This window comes from Chiloscyllium plagiosum, chromosome 44, assembly GCF_004010195.1.
Source record: "Chiloscyllium plagiosum isolate BGI_BamShark_2017 chromosome 44, ASM401019v2, whole genome shotgun sequence".
Taxonomy (NCBI): Eukaryota; Metazoa; Chordata; class Chondrichthyes; order Orectolobiformes; family Hemiscylliidae; genus Chiloscyllium; species Chiloscyllium plagiosum.
In genome coordinates this window covers 161,562-178,721 of record NC_057753.1, presented here as the reverse complement: position 1 = coordinate 178,721, position 17,160 = coordinate 161,562, and the positions used below count along the sequence as shown (strand labels likewise).

The following is a 17,160-nucleotide window of genomic DNA, read 5'->3' as shown; positions in this document are numbered from 1 at the left end:
GTTGGGAGGTCATGTTGTGGCTGTACAGGACATTGGTTAGGCCACTGTTGGAATATTACATGCATTTCTGGTCTCCGTCCTATCAGAGAGATGTTGTGAAACGTGAAAGGGTTCAGAAAAGATTTACAAGGATGTTGCCAGGGTTGGAGGATTTGAGCTATAGGGAGAGGCTGAACAGGCTGGGGCTATTTTCCCTGATGCGTCAGAGGCTGAGGGGTGACCTTATAGAGGTTTACAAATTTATAAGGGGCATGGATAGGATAAATAGACAAAGTCTTTTCCCTGGGGTGGGGAGTCCAGAACTGGAGGGCATAGGTTTAGGGTGAGAGGGGAAAGATATAAATGAGAGCTAAGGGGCAACTTTTTCACACAGAGGGTGGTATGTGTATGGAATGAGCTGCCAGGGAAAATGATGGAGGCTGTACAATGCAACATTAAAAAGGCATTTGGATGGGTATATGAATAGGAAGGGTTTGGAGGGATATGGGCCGGGTGCTGGCAGGTGGGACTAGGTTGGGTTGGAATATCTGATCGGCAGGGACGGGTTGGACCATGCTGTACATCTCTATGACTCTATACAAACCTTCTCACACGCAGTTCCTTAAATGAGTCACACATCCACTTTAATTCCACACACTCCTTTCCTGTTGAGATGATGCTGTCACTTTAAGAAGATCAACCTGGAAAAGTGTGAAGTGATTCACTCTGGAAGGTCAAATTTGAATGCAGAAGGGTTAAAGGCAGGATTCTTGGCAGTGTGGAGGAACAGGGGGGATTTTGGGGTCCGTGTTGATAGATCCCTCAAAGTTGCCACCCAGGTTGATAGGGTTGTTAAGAATGGCGCGTTGGCTTTCATTAGCAGGGGGATCGAGTTTAAGAGCCATGAGGTTGTGCTACAGCTGTATAGAGCCCTGGTTAGACCACACTTGGAATATTCTCTTCCATTCCGGTCGCCTCATTATAGGGAAGGATGGAGATGCTTTCGAGAGGGTGCAGAGGAGATTTACCAGGAGGTTGCCTGGATTGGAGGGCTTCCCTGATGAAGAATGGTTGAGGGAGCTAGGGCTTTTCTCATTGGAGTGAAGGAGGACGAGAGGTGACTTGACAGAAGTGTACAAGACGTTAAGAGGCTTGGATAGAATGGATAGCCAGAGACTTTTTCCCCAGGGTGACAATGTCTGTCACAAGTGGGCATAGTTTTAAGGTGATTGGTGAAAGATTTAGGGGAGCTGTCAGAGGTTGGTTCTTTCCTCAGAGAGTGGTGGGTGAGCGAAATGCACTGCCAGCGGTGGGAGTAGAGTCAGAGACATTCGGGACATTTAAGCGACTCTTGGAAAGGCACGTGGAAGATAGTGAAGTGAAGGGTATGTAGGTTAGTCTGATCTTAGAGTACGATGAAAGGTCAGTCTTTCATCGAGGGCTGAAGGGCCAGTACTCTGCTGTTCAGTCCTTTTCTCCCCCCTCCAAGAGAGGTTGTAAAGGCAGAGGCGCCGACATGTCTGGTTTGACAATGGTAAGGGCAGTGGCCAGTTCTCCCAGTTCAGGTTCTCTCTAGTATTGGTTTAGCTGTAACAGTGAGAAGCTCCTGCTGTCCAGATGAAGGTTCCAAGCTTCTGCAGATGATTCTTGACTGACTTTTCACTCTTAAATCTCTCCTGCCCATAAGAACCTGAGTTGGCATTTCCCTTTTTGCCAAGGGGGGAGGGAGTGTTGATGGGACGTTACTGGATTGGAACAGCTCCTTAGTTAAGTTACTGTATTGGGTCAGTTGAGTTTTCCAAGAGTTGAGTTATTCTAAATTCCGTTCTCATTTGTTCGTGTGTCATCAAGCGTAGTATCTGTTTAAAGTTTGTGAGAAGATTTGTAGCTCGGGTGCTCATTGTTGTGGTTCTGTTCACCGAGCTGGAAGTTTTTATTGCAAACATTTCGTCCCCTGTCTAGGTGACATCCTCAGTGCTTGGGAGCCTCCTGTGAAGCGCTTCTGTGGTGTTTCCTCCGACATTTATAGTGGCCTGTCCCTGCCGCTTCCGGTTGTCAGTTTCAGCTGTCCGCTGTAGTGGCCGGTATATTGGGTCCAGGTCGATGTGTTTGTTGATGGAGTTTGTGGATGAGTCACACGCAGACGACAAGCAACATGAATTCGACTGGGACAACACTACCATTATAGGGCAAGCCAAACAAAGAACAGCCAGGGAATTCCTAGAAGCACGGCACTCATCCACAAACTCCACTAGAAGAATGTCACTCATCCACAACTCCATCAACAAACACATTGACCTGGACCCAATATACCGGCCACTACTGCGGACAGCTGAAACTGACAACCGGGAGCGGCAGGGACAGGCCACTATAAATGCCGGAGGAAACACCACAGAAGCGCTTCACAGGAGGCTCCCAAGCACTGAGGATGTCACCTAGACAGGGGACGAAACGTTTGCAACAAAAACTTCCAGCTCGGCGAACAGAACCACAGCAGTATCTGTTTTGTTTAAAGCGGAGTGTTTTGACTAACTGCATCAGACCTGGAACATCCACTTCACATCTGCCTTTACAATAAGAAGGTGGGATCTGGGCTACATTCTTAACATATTTTGAGGCTGGGGGATCTGGCCTAATCCATAACACTGTCAAGAGATTCACCCCCCCCCCCCCCCCCCCACCTAATGATCCCAGTTGATACCACAATACTGGACAAATCGGATCTCAGACGGAAAATCCAATTTGTGGATGATGAGTTTTATTTCTGCAGTTGGTCACAGTGAACATTATCCACTGAAGACATCCATACAAACGCCACTACCTTGTTTTCCAAAAGAATGACAAATACGTTTTTCTTTAGAAACGTCATGTGGATGGCAAATTTGAAACCTCTCGACATAAAAGCAAAACGAAAAATTCAGACTTTTTCCCCAGCGTTATCCTTGACGGATACTCAGTCCCAGTGGTGTGTCACGCCCTTTCCTAACTTGGCGGCCCCTAATTCAACTGACGTGTTCCCTCCTTTAGGAATATTTTTCTCCAGCTTCCGAGAGCCTGGATCCCTTGACTACTCCGATAGCCAGGTGAATGCTACAAACCCTCTCAATATCTTCGAATGGCAACCTCTCTCCTCCTGCAAAGAGCCCGCCTTTCAGTCCAGAAACCCGATTCTTCTGAACTCCTCTAATATTTCCCATGGCCACTGTCCATCTGGACACTGTAAAACCCCCAGAATTGCAAACACATCGATTAACTCCATCGGCACCTGATCGAGGTATGAAGTCATGTTTTCTTAGAACTAACATATTTAACTCTTTATAGAAAAGCACAACACAGAAACAGACCCTTCGGTCCAACTCATTCATGCCAACCAGATATCCTGAAGGGAAGAGGGGAGGAGGCAAGGTGCAGTTCTGGATTGGGAGAGCGCCCACCCACTGGAAGCAGAGGCAGCAAGTAGCCCTTCCGGATTTTCGGGCGACGTCGGCGGGAGCCCGATTGCCAGCCGTCACTTGTGGACCCGCTGGTGCCTCCGCAGGTGGGAGGCCCGCTTGAAGGCCCTCCCGCACGCGGGGCAGGCGAAGGGCCGCTCGCCGGTGTGGGCCCGCTGGTGGGTCAGCAGGCCGGAGGAGTGGGCGAAGGCCTTGCCGCACTCGGGGCAGGGGTACGGCCGCTCGCCGGTGTGGACCCGCTGGTGCCTCCGCAGGCTGCAGGACTGAGCGAAGGCCCTGCCGCAGGCCGGGCAGGCGAAGGGCCGCTCGCCGGTGTGCAGCCGCCGGTGGGTCAGCAGGCCGGAGGAGTGGGCGAACCCCCGGCCGCACTCGGGGCAGCCGAAGGGCCTCTCGCCGGTGTGCAGCCGCCGGTGGGACTGGAGGCCGGCCGACTGGCTGAAGGCCCGGCCGCACTCGGGGCACAGGTAGGGCCTCTCGCCGGTGTGGAGCTGCTGGTGCCTCAGCAGGGCGGAGGAGTGGGTGAAGGCCTTGCCGCACTCGGGGCAGCCGAAGGGCCGCTCGCCGGTGTGGAGCTGCTGGTGCTGCAGCAGGGCCGAGGAGTGGGCGAAGGCCTTGCCGCACTCGGAGCAGGGGAACGGCCTCTCCCCGGCGTGCAGCCGCTGGTGGGTCCTCAGGCTACACGACTGGGTGAACCGCTTCCCGCACTCGGGGCAGGAGAACGGCCGCTCGCCCGTGTGGACCCGCTGGTGCCGGCGGGCGGCGGAACCGTGCGCGAAGCCCTTGCCGCACTCGGGGCAGGAGAACGGCCGCTCGCCCGTGTGGGCTCGTCGGTGCCTCTCCAGTGCCGACGGAGTGCCGTAGCCTTTCCCGCAGTCCCCGCACTTCCAGGGTTTCTCCATGGGGGGGGGGGAGCGGATGGCCCGGCCGAAACCCTCCTTTGCTGCCGATCGATTGGGCGGCCCCTCAGCTCTCCCCGCGCACGGCATCTGCCAGTCCAGCCTCTCGGAACCGACGGAAGGGGGCCGCGTCACCCCCTTTCGGAAATCCGCTCCGGAGAGCCGAACGGGCTCTCAGATCCCGTGTCTGCAAGTCCTCCCGGTTACCCTGCAAAAGCAGACCAAGGGTCAGAGAGATGTCCAGCACGGAAACAGACCCGCTTTGACGGCAAAGGATATACTGGCCCCACCCCCAGCTCCGACAGCCTGGACCCCTGGGCTGTTGCGACAGCCAGAGGGATTCGACGAACCCCCCCCCTCAATATCTTCCGACGGCCACCTCCCTCCTCCTGCGATCAGCCCGTCTTTCAGACCACTGTTCAGACATCCCACGGCCACTGACCATCTGTACATCGCAAAACCCATAGTGAACGGCAAACACATCGATTAACTCCACAGGCATCTGATCGAGGTGTGAAGTCACACGTTGTCTTAGAAATAATGTATTTAACGCGTTACAGAGATGTACAGCACGGAAATCAGACCCTTCGGTCCAATTCGACCATGCTGACCAGATATCCAAACCTAATCTAGTCCCATTTGCCAGCACTTGGCCCATATCCCTCTAAACCCTTCCTATTCATTTTCAAACATAAATATATTCATATATTTAAAACGTGGTCACCGGGATGGACAGTCAGGATGCACAATCCATGTTTCTATTCTATTGTCCCAACAATCTCAACTGACATACCCCCCTCCCCCCCCCCATCCACAATCGGCTGTACATAATGTACACGCTCAGCATCCACTCGAAGGGTCTAACTGCCGCTGACTGACAGATTCACACTCTGTCGAGGGTAAGAACTTGAAGCAGAATTTGGGTAGTTACTTAAGCAGCTCCAGCCTTGGATGTCCTCCACATGCTTGTCCAGGGATGTGAAGGTTAGGGTGGATTGGCCATGCTAAATTACCCAGAGTGCTTCAGGATGTGAAGGTTAGGGTGGATTGGCCATGCTAAATTACCCAGAGTGCTTCAGGATGTGAAGGTTAGGGTGGATTGGCCATGCTAAATTACCCAGAGTGCTTCAGGATGTGAAGGTTAGGGTGGATTGGCCATGCTAAATTACCCAGAGTGCTTCAGGATGTGAAGGTTAGGGTGGATTGGCCATGCTAAATTATTTGGGTAGTTACTTAAGCAGCTCCAGCCTTGGATGTCCTCCACATGCTTGTCCAAGGATGTGCAGGTTAGGGTGGATTGGCCATGCTAAATTACCCAGAGTGCTTCAGGATGTGCAGGTTAGGGTGGATTGCCGTCCTACGTTAACCACAGTGCCCAGGGATGTGAAGGCTATGGTGGATTGACCGTGCTAAATTACACACAGTGCCCAGGGATGTGTAAGCTAAGGTGGATTGGCTCTGCTAACTTACCCACAGTGCCCAGGGATGTGCGGGTTAGGGTGAATTGGCCGTGCTACGTTACCCATAGTATCCAGGGATGTGTAGATTAAGGTGGATTGGGCATGCTAAATTACCCATAGTGCCCTGGGATGTGCAGGTTAGGGTGGATTGGCCATGCTAAATTACCCATAGTGCCCAGGGAGGTGCAGGTTAGGGTGGATTAGCCATGCTAAATTACTCATAGTGCAAGGGATGTGCACGTTAGGGTGGATTGGCCATGCTAAATTACCCATAGTGCAAGGGATGTGCACGTTAGGGTGGATTGGCTGTGTGAAATTACCCATTGTGCCCAAAGATGTGTAGGCAAGGGTTGATTGGCCGTGCTACATTTCCCATAGGGCCCGGGGATGTGCAGATGAAGACTCACGTCGGACTAACAACCCACTGAGATAATAACGCCTCGCCTCAGTCGGAAAGGAGACCACCCTTCCCTGTAACCTAGGTTGCTTCACTCTGTAGATTAACAAAAGCAGCCTGTGTATGGATTTCAAGGATTCAACGACATGTGAGCCCACAATCTTTCTTGCTTGCGTTGTTTGATCAGTCTGAAGAAAACGTATCCCAAAACGCAACACAAATACCAGCTGTGGGGACTGATTGGGTGACGGTATCACCAGAGGAAGGGTTTAGCACAACTGAAAATGGTTCCAACACCGAATCTAGAGGCTATTGCAGGTTTCTGGCGCTATATCACTTATTGGTCTCTTTCAGATTTGGTATTCTTGGCATCAGCCAGATGAGTTCAAGACAAAAAAAAAAGACTCCAGCAGCAGCATGAGAGTTGTATAATACCAATGGATAACTGATATCACTATCCCATCCTATTAACTGGTGGGGAAACGAACCCATTAATTGGGATCTTCCGAAAAGAGACCATCCTTTCAGCCGGACACAAAGGTGTCATCAAAGGATGGCAATATCTTTAAGACTGACCTTTCCAGAGTCTGCTCCCCTGTGGAAGTCATAAGAACTTGGCGCACTGCTGCATGATGGGATACTTGACCGAGGCAAAAGGTGACCTGGCTCTCAGCCCGGTAGAACAATCCTGCTGGAGATAAAGCCTGAGGTAGCGTAATTGTCATTCAATGAAATCTAGGGAGTGTACCTTAAGTTGGTCAGTCCCTCAGGATGTGAGCAACATCGGGAACAAAGGGAGTGCCCCCCCCCCCGTGCCTTTCTTTATCTTGAAAAATGGTATTCAACATTACTCGAGTGCGGAAATGTAACTGAATAAAACAACCAAAAGGCGTTTGTATCCTTGGAAATATCGGCTGACTGCTCAGCTGGAGAGGGACTGCCCTGGGATTAAAGCCTGCGGCAGCCTCGCTGAATTCACAAAAACATAAAGTTTCTTGAAGCAAGACTCAAAGCCTCAGACTGAGTCATGTCCTCGACAGAACCTGGCGTAGTCGGCAGGATCCCGAAGATTATGGGATCTGACAACGGCAAGGGAGGGAATAGCGGGCGGGGCATTCCGAGCTGAAAGGGGGACTGGGACTAGTCCTCCTTCCTCCGACTCGGAACCTCCCCACCTGCATTCACTGGACGCTGTGACCTCTCCCTGCCCTGATTTACCCCCCCACCCAACCCTCCTCCTTGACACACCTGACCGTGTCCCACTCACTGGCGGTCGCGCCCCCCCCCCCCCATCAAAACGCAAGGGGTGCGCGCTCTCCCCGCCCGGGACTCCAGCCCAATTGACCAAACGCTTTGCCGCTCACTCCCGTGCGCGCCTCCTCGCCGCGGGGAAACTCTGTTAACGGTTTCCACCATTTCCTGTCACGTTCCCCCGCTGGGGGGGGGTTCGGTCTGTGGCTTGGGCACGTCCCGGAGAAACCGTGGGCTTACCCCCTCCTCCGGTGAACCCGTCCAACCCGTGAGTCTCGTCGCCGACCTACCGCGGTTTACCGTTCACCGGTCGCGGTGGCCACACGTGGCGCTCATATAACCGCGAAGGACGAGGTGTCCCTCAGCAACGCTGCCGCCCAGGAGGCTGCTCGGGGTCACGGCCCCCTCCTTCGGTAAGGTGGGACAACTCCTCCCCCCCCCATATATCCTTTAGCTGGCCTGAAGTAAGTGAATGGCTAACACACCGAAACTCTGCAGGCCAGCCCGATCACTCTGAGCACGTGCAGGAGTGGACGTCAGCAGGGTATACGCCTGGCCCCATTCTGAGATGGGTACCAACCCGACTGTAACAGATCCCATGTGCCCCCTTCCCCTGGAAGCCTTAACAGCACCATCAGCAACACCACTTCCTTCAGACAACATGGGAATGTCTCTACTGACACTCATGTGGGGTCGAGGCGATGTCCCTTTATTTTCCCCTGGATTGAGCCTCTCCAGAATTTGACAAGCCAAAGTTACTGTTATATTGAATGGGTCCGGTGTCCTTAATGAGACGTCAGGCTCCCTGTAGCGAGACCCAGCTCCCATGTTGCGGAGGGGGCTGAGCTTCCAACTTAACCTGCTGTTTTATTTGGGGTCTGAGGCCTATCCTTGGCTTCCCTCAGATTGGAGAGGGCCGTGTGGGATGGGACATGTCGCATCTCACATCAGAGTCTCAGATGGGTCCCCTTCACCCCTGAAGCCCAAGACCGCATTCCTCACCTGGGTTGGGATGCCTTCCCTTCTGATTGGAATCTATCTGCATTCCCGAGGATGGAGCCAATTCACAACAGGATTGGAAACGGTCGCCAATGACACCGCGGAGGCCCTGACCAGGGGGTCAACGCTGAGCGAGTGGCAGGTCAAACAGTGGCCCTTCCGAACCACTTGGATATTCTATTCTCCAAAAGAGGGTGGTCCTTGTGCTGGTGTTGGGCGGGAAAGCTGCACCTACAACTCGGAAAATGTCTCCAATTTGGTGACTCTCATTCGGACAGAAGTCAAGAAATTGAGCTGCCCTTTTGATTACGGGTGGCCCTTTGACCTCGCCTGGCTGGGGTCAAGCTGGGGTTCCTCCTTAGTCACTGGGATCGTCACCTTTACTGTCACACGCCTGATACGTCACATCATCTGGAGAACTACAGGCCGTTGTTGTGCGCAGTCTGTTCCTATCACATAATCCGCTCCAAACACCGGTGATCATCTACCAGACTGTACCCCATCACGGCCCCTATGGTGAACAAGCATGTCCGAATATGCGCCATGTTCCAGAAGGATGTGCGCTGGTGTTGATCCGGAAGATCAACAAGGAGGGAATTGTGGAAGGTGTAAGAATTTGGGCGGCACGGTGGCAAGCATTGCTGCCTCACAGCGCCAGAGACTCGGGTTCAATTCCCGCCTCAGGCGACTGAAGTTAGCACATTCTCCCCGTGTCTGTGTGTGTTTCCTCTGGGTGCTCCGGTTTCCTCCCACAGTCACAAAGATGTGCAGGGTCAGGTGAATTGGCCATGCTAAATTGCCCGTAGTGTTAGGTAAGGGGTAAATGTAGGGGTATGGGTGGGTTACGCTTCAGCGGGGTGGTGTGGACTTGTTGGGCCGAAGGGTCTGTTTCCACACTGTAAGTAATCTAATCTAATCTAATCTAATCTAATCTAATCAGCATACTGATGCATGACGGGACACTTGACCAAGGTAAGAAGTTCAAATCTCACAACACCAGGTTAAAGAGAGTGATTGTATCCATGACAGTGTGTGTTTGCATGCTTGGCAGAGTGTCTTCATGAGTGTGACAGAGTATAAGCCTTTGAGAGGGTTTGTGCATAGGTTTGAGTGTGGGGGCTGTACGTGTGCATCTGAGGGAGTGTGTGCATATGAGAAAGGGTCTGCGTGAGTGTGATGTATGAGAAAGGGTCTGGGTGAGAATGTAAGAGTGTGTGCGTGTCTGTGTGTCAGTGTATAGTGTAGCAGGGTTACCTGTAATGTGACATGACCCCAAGGTCCTGGTTGAGGCCATCCTTGTGGGTACCGAGCTTGGCTATCAGCTCAAGATTGGCATACAGACAGATTCTAACCTCACATCTGTAATGCATTGTCTGAGATGAAATGTCACCTTTTTTTGTTAAATAAGACTTTAAGCTATCTTGGGAACGTGAATTGAAAGTAGGTCTGGAATTTTACATATTAATGAACGAAAACCTGCAACCCATTCTAAAAGATGAAAGACTAAACCGCAATCTAGGTTTGTTCAATGTATCCTACCAGTTGCATGACACTGTGATCTTTTGGTATAAATTCTGCGCCTTATGCTCCTGTTCCGCAGCTGCCCGATGAAGGAGCAGCGCTCCGAAAGCTAGTGCTCCCAAATAAACCTGTTGCGTTGTGTGATTTTTAACTCTGTCCACCCCAGTCCAACACCTCCACAGCAAGGTCAAAAGTGACCTAGCTCTCAAGCTTGCCGGTGTAGTGGAAAGATCCTGCTCGAGATAAAGACTGAGGTTGTGCAATTATAGTTTGCTGAAATATAGGGAGTGTATCTGATCCTGGTTAATCTCTCTGACCTTGAGCAACAAAGGGAGCGGCCCCACTGCGCCTTTCCTTCCTATTCAACGTTACAGTGCACAGCAAGCACTGTTGTGTGTATCGTGGTGTAAATATCGGCTGACTGCGGCAGCCTCTCCGTGAACTCACGAGAAGATAAAGCTTCCTGAGAGCAGGCTCGAAGTCTCAGACGAAGCAATGTCCTCAACACCCCCTTTTCCCCCAATTTCCTTTCCCTGCAGCTCCTGCAAACCGACAGCTGAACCCCAGAATGAAAATAAAAAGGAGGGGTGGGTGGGGGGAAAAAGAGAGGGTGCTGCACTCACAGATGTTGGAGAGAGGAAGGAAGCTGCAGTCTGGGCTCAAGCTCAGTCTTCATTCAGAGAGAGACAGCAGCAGCAGCATCTCTGCTGGGAGAGGGGCAAGCAGGAGCTCACTGGGCAACTTCCGCAGTCGGACAATGAAGGGAGGGGGGGGCTCTCTGATTGGCAGGAGGACCAAGCTCCCTTCGGTCCTCCCAGGTTTCCTATTGGTGCATGGGGGGCGCAGCCCTTTGTGACGACACCGCCGCCCATCCAAGCACATGCGCAGTCCCCCCCCCTCCCTCCAACTCTTTCCCCTGGAATCCCAGCAGAGGGTTTAGCTGCAGACTGTGTCTTTGGAAGGACAGCACTTTGCAACGGGATAGACCCAGGGGGCGTTTGCAACTGGGGGACCAGCATCAATGCACTCCCTCTGGGACACACACACACACACACACACACACGCTCCTTCCTTGGGTGTCTGCATCAAATCCGTTTGCAATCCAGCTCCCACAGAGTCCTCTCTGCCACTATCTCCGCTTCAACCAGCACTCGGTCAGAGACAGACTGAGTTCATCATCCCACATTCACCCCCCCCCCCCCCCCCAAAGTTCCCGGATTCCCAGTTTTTCCTGTCCGTGGGGTGATAAATGGTCGCTGCTCCTGGCCCATATCCCTGAGAGACCACTGTGACTGGAAAAGCTCAATGTCCAACCAGTTGGAAGTCATCAGAGCTTTGAACAGGTCCACAGATTGGAAACACACTGCACTTCCCCGAGCTGCAGAGTTTGTACACGTGTCCTGAATGTGTGGCTTCAACTTATCACTGGAGAGACTGACAACACTCACACCACAGATTCCCTACAGCGTGGAATCAGGCCCATCGACCCAACAAGTCCCCACCGACCCTCCGAAGAGTAACCCACCCAGACCCATTCTCCTACCCTATTACCCGACATTTACCCCTGACTAATGCACCCAACCTACTGGAAAGATGTTGTGAAACTTGAAAAGGTTCAGAAAGGATTTACAAGGATGTTGTCAGGATTTGAGTTATATGCAGAGGTTGAATAGGCTGTTTTCCCCGGAGGGTCGGAGGCTGAGGGGTGACCTTATATAGGTTTATAAACTCATTAGGGGCATGGATAGGATAAGTACACAGTCTTTTCCCTGGGGTGGGGAGTGAAGAACTAGAGGGCATAGGTTTAGGGTAAGAGGGGAAAGATATAAAAGAGACCCAAGGGACAACTTTTTCACACAGAGGGTGGTACGTGTATGGAATGAGCTGCCAGAGGACGTGGTGGAGGCTGGTACAATTGCAACATTTAAGAGGCATTTGGATGGGGATATGAACAGGAAGGGTTTGGAGGGATATGGGCCGGTTGCTGGCAGGTGGGACTAGATTGGGTTGGGACATCTAGTCGGGTTGGACTGAAGGGTCTGTTTCCGTGCTGTACATCTCTATGACTCTAAATACACATCTCTGAACACAATGGGCAATTTAGCATGGCCAATTCACTTAACCTGCACATCTTTGGACTGTGGGAGGAAACCCATGCAGACACGAGGGGAGAAGTGCAGTCTCCACACAGGCAGTCACCCTGAGACTGGAATCGAACCTGGGTCCCTGGTGCTGTGAGGCAGCAGTGCTAACCACTGAGTCGCCTGTGAAGTTTCGGAAATGTGAAGACTGTGGGAAAGCATTCTCCAAGCACTCCATTCCTGGTAACAACTCTTTTGATCTCTCTCCAGCTTAATAATATCCTTCCTATCACTGGGAGGCCATAACTGGACACAATAATCCACATAAGGCCTCACCAACAGCCAACAGCAACTGGGACCTTTTTCACTGGAGCCCTGGAAGCTGAGAGTAGACCTGATAGAGATTTACAAAATCCTTAGGGGTATAAATAGGGTTAAAATAGATTTTCTTTCCCTCGAGGATGGGGGATTTCTAGATTAGGGGGCAGGTGAGAAGAGAGAAACTTTTTAAAAATACAGAAGGTGCAATTTTCTTTTTACACACACACACAACACACACAGACACACACTGGTTCATCTGTGGAATAAACCTCCTGATGAAGTGGTGGTTGCGGGTGCAGTTGCAACATTTAAGAGACACTTAGATAATACTTACACACACACACAAAACACACACACACACACACAACACACACACACACACACACTGGTTCATCTGTGGAATAAACCTCCTGATGAAGTGGTGGTTGCGGGTGCAGTTGCAACATTTAAGAGACACTTAGATAATACATGAATAGGAAAGATTTGGAGGGATATGGGTGAGGAGCAGGCAGGTGGGAGTAGTTAGTTTGGGTTTACGTTCAGCCCGGAATAGGTGGACCAGACTGAATGTTTCCCTGCTGTCTGACTCGATAAGAATCAATCCAACCTAGTTTTTATTTGAATTGACTTCCAGTAACACTCTACAAGTCCAAAGTCGGCATCCAAGGTGTTTGGATTTTCGCAGACCCCGGCGAATTGTACCAGTGGGGTTTTGTGGCAAAGTGTCCCTCACTGTGCACCAGGAGGCCTGAGTTAAAGTTGCACCTGCTCTAGAGGGGTGTAATAACATCTCTGAACAAGTTGGTCCGAAAATACCAACATAATACCAAAGGGAAGGTTACGACACACACTGAATAATCAGTCTCTGTTCATGACTTTGGTGAGTGGACATACCGATGTGTGACATTTACAAATATAAATATCCACTTGTTGCATTTCTATAGCGCCTTTTACAACCATAAACATTTAACAACCAATGAGCTGCTTCCAAATGTAGTCACTGTTGCAACGTCGCAAACTCTGGATTGGCGCAAGTAATCAAATTTAGTTTGAAACCGCCATTAACTGTTATAAACATAAGAACCAACACCCTAGAGTTGTTCAGGGAGAGGTGGGCGCCGCAGGGAGTGGAGTGTATTATTTCCCCCTCCAACTCTCTTTTGATTTAACCCCTGCCCTCCACTGTTTGATCACGCAGCACTGCCCTTTGATGTGAAGGGCAGTGCTTGCCACTGGGCACCCTGGTGTTTCCTTTCTTGCTGATGGTGGGAACTTGAATAAAGATTTGTGCACCTTGTGTCTCACACCTGCACACACACACACAAAAACATAAGAACTAGGAGCAAGAGTAGGCCATCTGGTCCCTCCAGCCTGCTCCACCACTCAATAAGATCATGGCTGATCTCTGTGGCTTACGCTCCATTGGCTGACCCGCTCACCACAACCCTTAATTCCTTTAATGTTCAAAAATGTATCTTTGCCCAAAAAACATTCAACGTGGTAGCCTCAACTGCTTCACTGGACAGGGAATTCCACAATCCCATGGGTGTGGTCCCTCCTCAACTCGGTCCTAAATCTGATCCTCCTTGTTCTAGTTTCAACCGCCTGTAGGAACGACCTCCCCACTTCTATCTTATCGATTCCCATCGTAATTCGACAGAGTCATAGAGATGTACAGCACGGAAACAGACCCTTCGGTCCAACCCGTCCCTGCTGACCAGATATCCCAACCCAATCTACTCCCACCTGCCAGCACCCGGCCCATATCCCTCCAAACCCTTCCTATTCATATACCCATCCAAATGCCTCTTAAATGTTGCAATTGTACCAGCCTCCCCCACTTCCTCAGGCAGCTCATTCCATACACGTACCACCCTCTGTGTGAAAAAGTTGCCCCTTAGCTCTCTTTTTATATCTTTTCCCCATCACCCTAAACCTATGCCCTCTAGTTCTGGATTCCACGATCCCAGAGATTTTGCCTAATTATCCTATCCATGCCCCTCATGATTTAAAAAGCGTATTTAAGGTCACCCCTCAGCCTCCGACGCTCCAGGGAATACAGCCCCAGCCTGTTCAGCCTATAGGTCCCTTTAAAGTTTCCCTATAGGTCCCTTTTATATCTTTCCTCTCTCACCCTAAACCTATGCCCTTTAGTTCTGTACTCTCCCACCCTATAGACTTTGCCTATTTATTCTATCTATGCCCCTCATAGTTTTGCAAACCTCTATAAGGTCACCCCTCAGCCTCCAACGCTCCAGGGAAAACAGCCCCAGCCTATTCAGCCTCTCCCTGTAGCTCAAACCCTCCAACCCTGGCAACATCCTTGTAAATCTTTTCTGAACCCTTTCAAGTTTCACAACAGAAGATCGCCCTCTCATTCTGATAAGAAACGGGAGCAGGAAACCATGTTAAACTCTAATGTACAGTTCCTTGCACAGTTCAAGTCAAAAGCCAGTCAGACAAAAGAATGATGGTTCAGTGATGAACTTTTATGACAGTACAACAAAACGAAGAACTGCAGGGGCTCGCAATCTGAAATGAAACGAAAAGCAGACAATGCTGGAGAAACACAGCAGGTCTGGCAGCAACTGTGAAGACAGAAACAGAGTTAATGTCTCAAATCCTTTCTTCGGAACTGCAGGTCCTTTCCCGGACTGCTTTCAGGTCTGGAGGCAGCTCACGGCCTCTTGCTTTCTCTCTCCACAGATGCTGCCAGACCTGCCGGGTTTCTGTACGCTCAAACATAAGGCTGACTGCTTGTGAATCTCGCTCAGATTAAATAAGCTGTCTTCTGAACCACTATTACCCTGTGTTAACCAAATGCATTAAAAGGTTATTACTTACCAGTCAAGCAGTGGCAATCAATCACTCAAATATGGGTCAGTTGGCATATCGGAAACACTGAGTTTTATTTGCTGCAGAAATGTGTACACGAATGATGTGCGATTAAGACAAATGGGGACTGGAGGTTTGAGTTCAAGGGAAAGGCTGGGCCTGTTTTCACTGGAGCGTCGGAGGCTGAGGGGTGACCACATGATAAAATCATGAGGGGCACGGATAGGGGGAATAGCCAAGGTCTTTTCCCCTCCACAGTGGGGGAGTCCAGGACTAGAGGGGTTTAAGGTGAGAGGGGAGAGATTTAAAAGGGACCACTTGCTGACAAACATTAAGGCTACGACTTTCCCAGCTCTCTGCGGGGGATCAGTCCAGCCTAGTTTAAACCCTCTCCGGCAGCTCCAATGGCTGCAGTTCTGGTGGATTTCCGCACCAAGTGCCTCACTCCGTCTGTGAGAGTCATCCGCTCGGAGCCTGGCCTCAGGAGCCTCTGATCCTCGAATGAGGAAGTCCTTCAGAACATCAATGTCGATCCCCAAAGTGACCATGACCTCCTGTCCCAGGGGCCTGGAAATATTGTGTGCAATTCTGGACTCCCACCTCTGGGAAGGATGTTGTGAAACTTAAAAGGGTCCAGAAAAGATTTACAAGGATGTTGCCAGGGTTGGACGGTTTGAGCTTTAGGGAGAGGTTGAATCGGCTGGGGCTGTTTTCCCCGGAGCGTCGGAGGCTGAGGGATGACCTTATTGAGGTTTACAAAATGATGAGGGGCATGGATAGGATAAATAGACAAAGTCTATTCCCTGGGGTGGGGGAGTCCAGAACTAGAGGGCATAGGGTTAGGGTGAGAGGTGGAAGATATAAAAGGGACCTATAGGGAAACTTTTTCACACAGAGGGTGGTACGTGTATGGAATGAGCTGCCAGAGGAAGTGGTGGAGGCTGGTACAATTGCAACATTTAAGATGCATTTAAGAGGGATATGAATAGGAAAGGTTTGGAGGGATATGGGCCGGGTGCTGGCAAACAGGACGAGATTAATTTAGGATATCTGGTCAGCACGGACGAGATGACTGAAGGGTCAGTTTCTGTGGTGTACGACTCTACGACCCTCAGTAGGCCTTGACATTTGAAACTGCCTAAATAAAGCTTTGTATAGAATCAGATAAAGGGATTGTCCGAAGCAGATTGGCTGTATTCCAATCGGAGATAAAAAGAGACCCCAGTCCAAGTAACTAGGCATCCAGTTAAATTCGGGGAGAAAGTGAGGTCTGCAGATGCTGGAGATCAGAGCTGAAAATGTGTTGCTGGAAAAGCGCAGCAGGTCAGGCAGCATCCAGGGAACAAGAGAATCGACGTTTTGGGCATAAGCCCGAAGAAGAAGGGTTTATGCCCGAAACGTTGATTCTCCTGTTCCCCGGATGCTGCCTGACCTGCTGTGCTTTTCCAGCAACACATTTTCAGATCCAGTTAAATTAATCTGGTAACCAACCAGAGTCATAGAGATGTACAGCATGGAAACAGACCCTTCGGTCCAACCTGTCCATGCCGACCAGATATCCCAACCTAATGCAATCCCATTTGCCTGCATTGGCCCATATCCCTCATTTTATCTCTCCACCCCAGAGGCTTCCTGCCTCTATTCCTGATGAAGGGCTTTTGCCCGAAACGTCGATTTTCCTGCTCCTTGGATGCTGCCTGACCTGCTGTGCTTTTCCAGCACCACCCTGAGCTAAACCCATATCCCTCATTTCCTGATGAAGGGCTTATGCCCGAAACATCGACTCTCCTGCTCCTCGGATGCTGCCTGACCTGCAGCACGACACTCTCAACTCTGATCTCCAGCATCTGCGGTCCCCACTTCCTCCATATCCCTCCAAACCCTTCCTACTCATATCCCCATCCAGATGCCTCTTAAATGTTGCAATTGTACCAGCCTCCGCCACTTCCTCTGGCAGCTCATTCCATA

The 17,160-nt window shown here is 50.8% G+C and overlaps 1 protein-coding gene across 1 annotated transcript in view; it reads right to left on the bottom strand.

The window, feature by feature from the left end:
- The window catches only part of LOC122543615 (zinc finger protein 208-like), a 234,057-nt gene that overhangs the window by 195,822 nt on the left and 21,075 nt on the right, over nt 1-17,160 (bottom strand). The window contains exons 5-6 of the mRNA XM_043682443.1: nt 13,976-13,982; nt 3,492-4,324 (exon numbers count right to left, since the gene is read on the bottom strand). Of these exons, the coding sequence (XP_043538378.1) occupies nt 3,492-4,324; nt 13,976-13,982 (840 nt within the window). The remainder of the gene's footprint in view (nt 1-3,491; nt 4,325-13,975; nt 13,983-17,160) is intronic.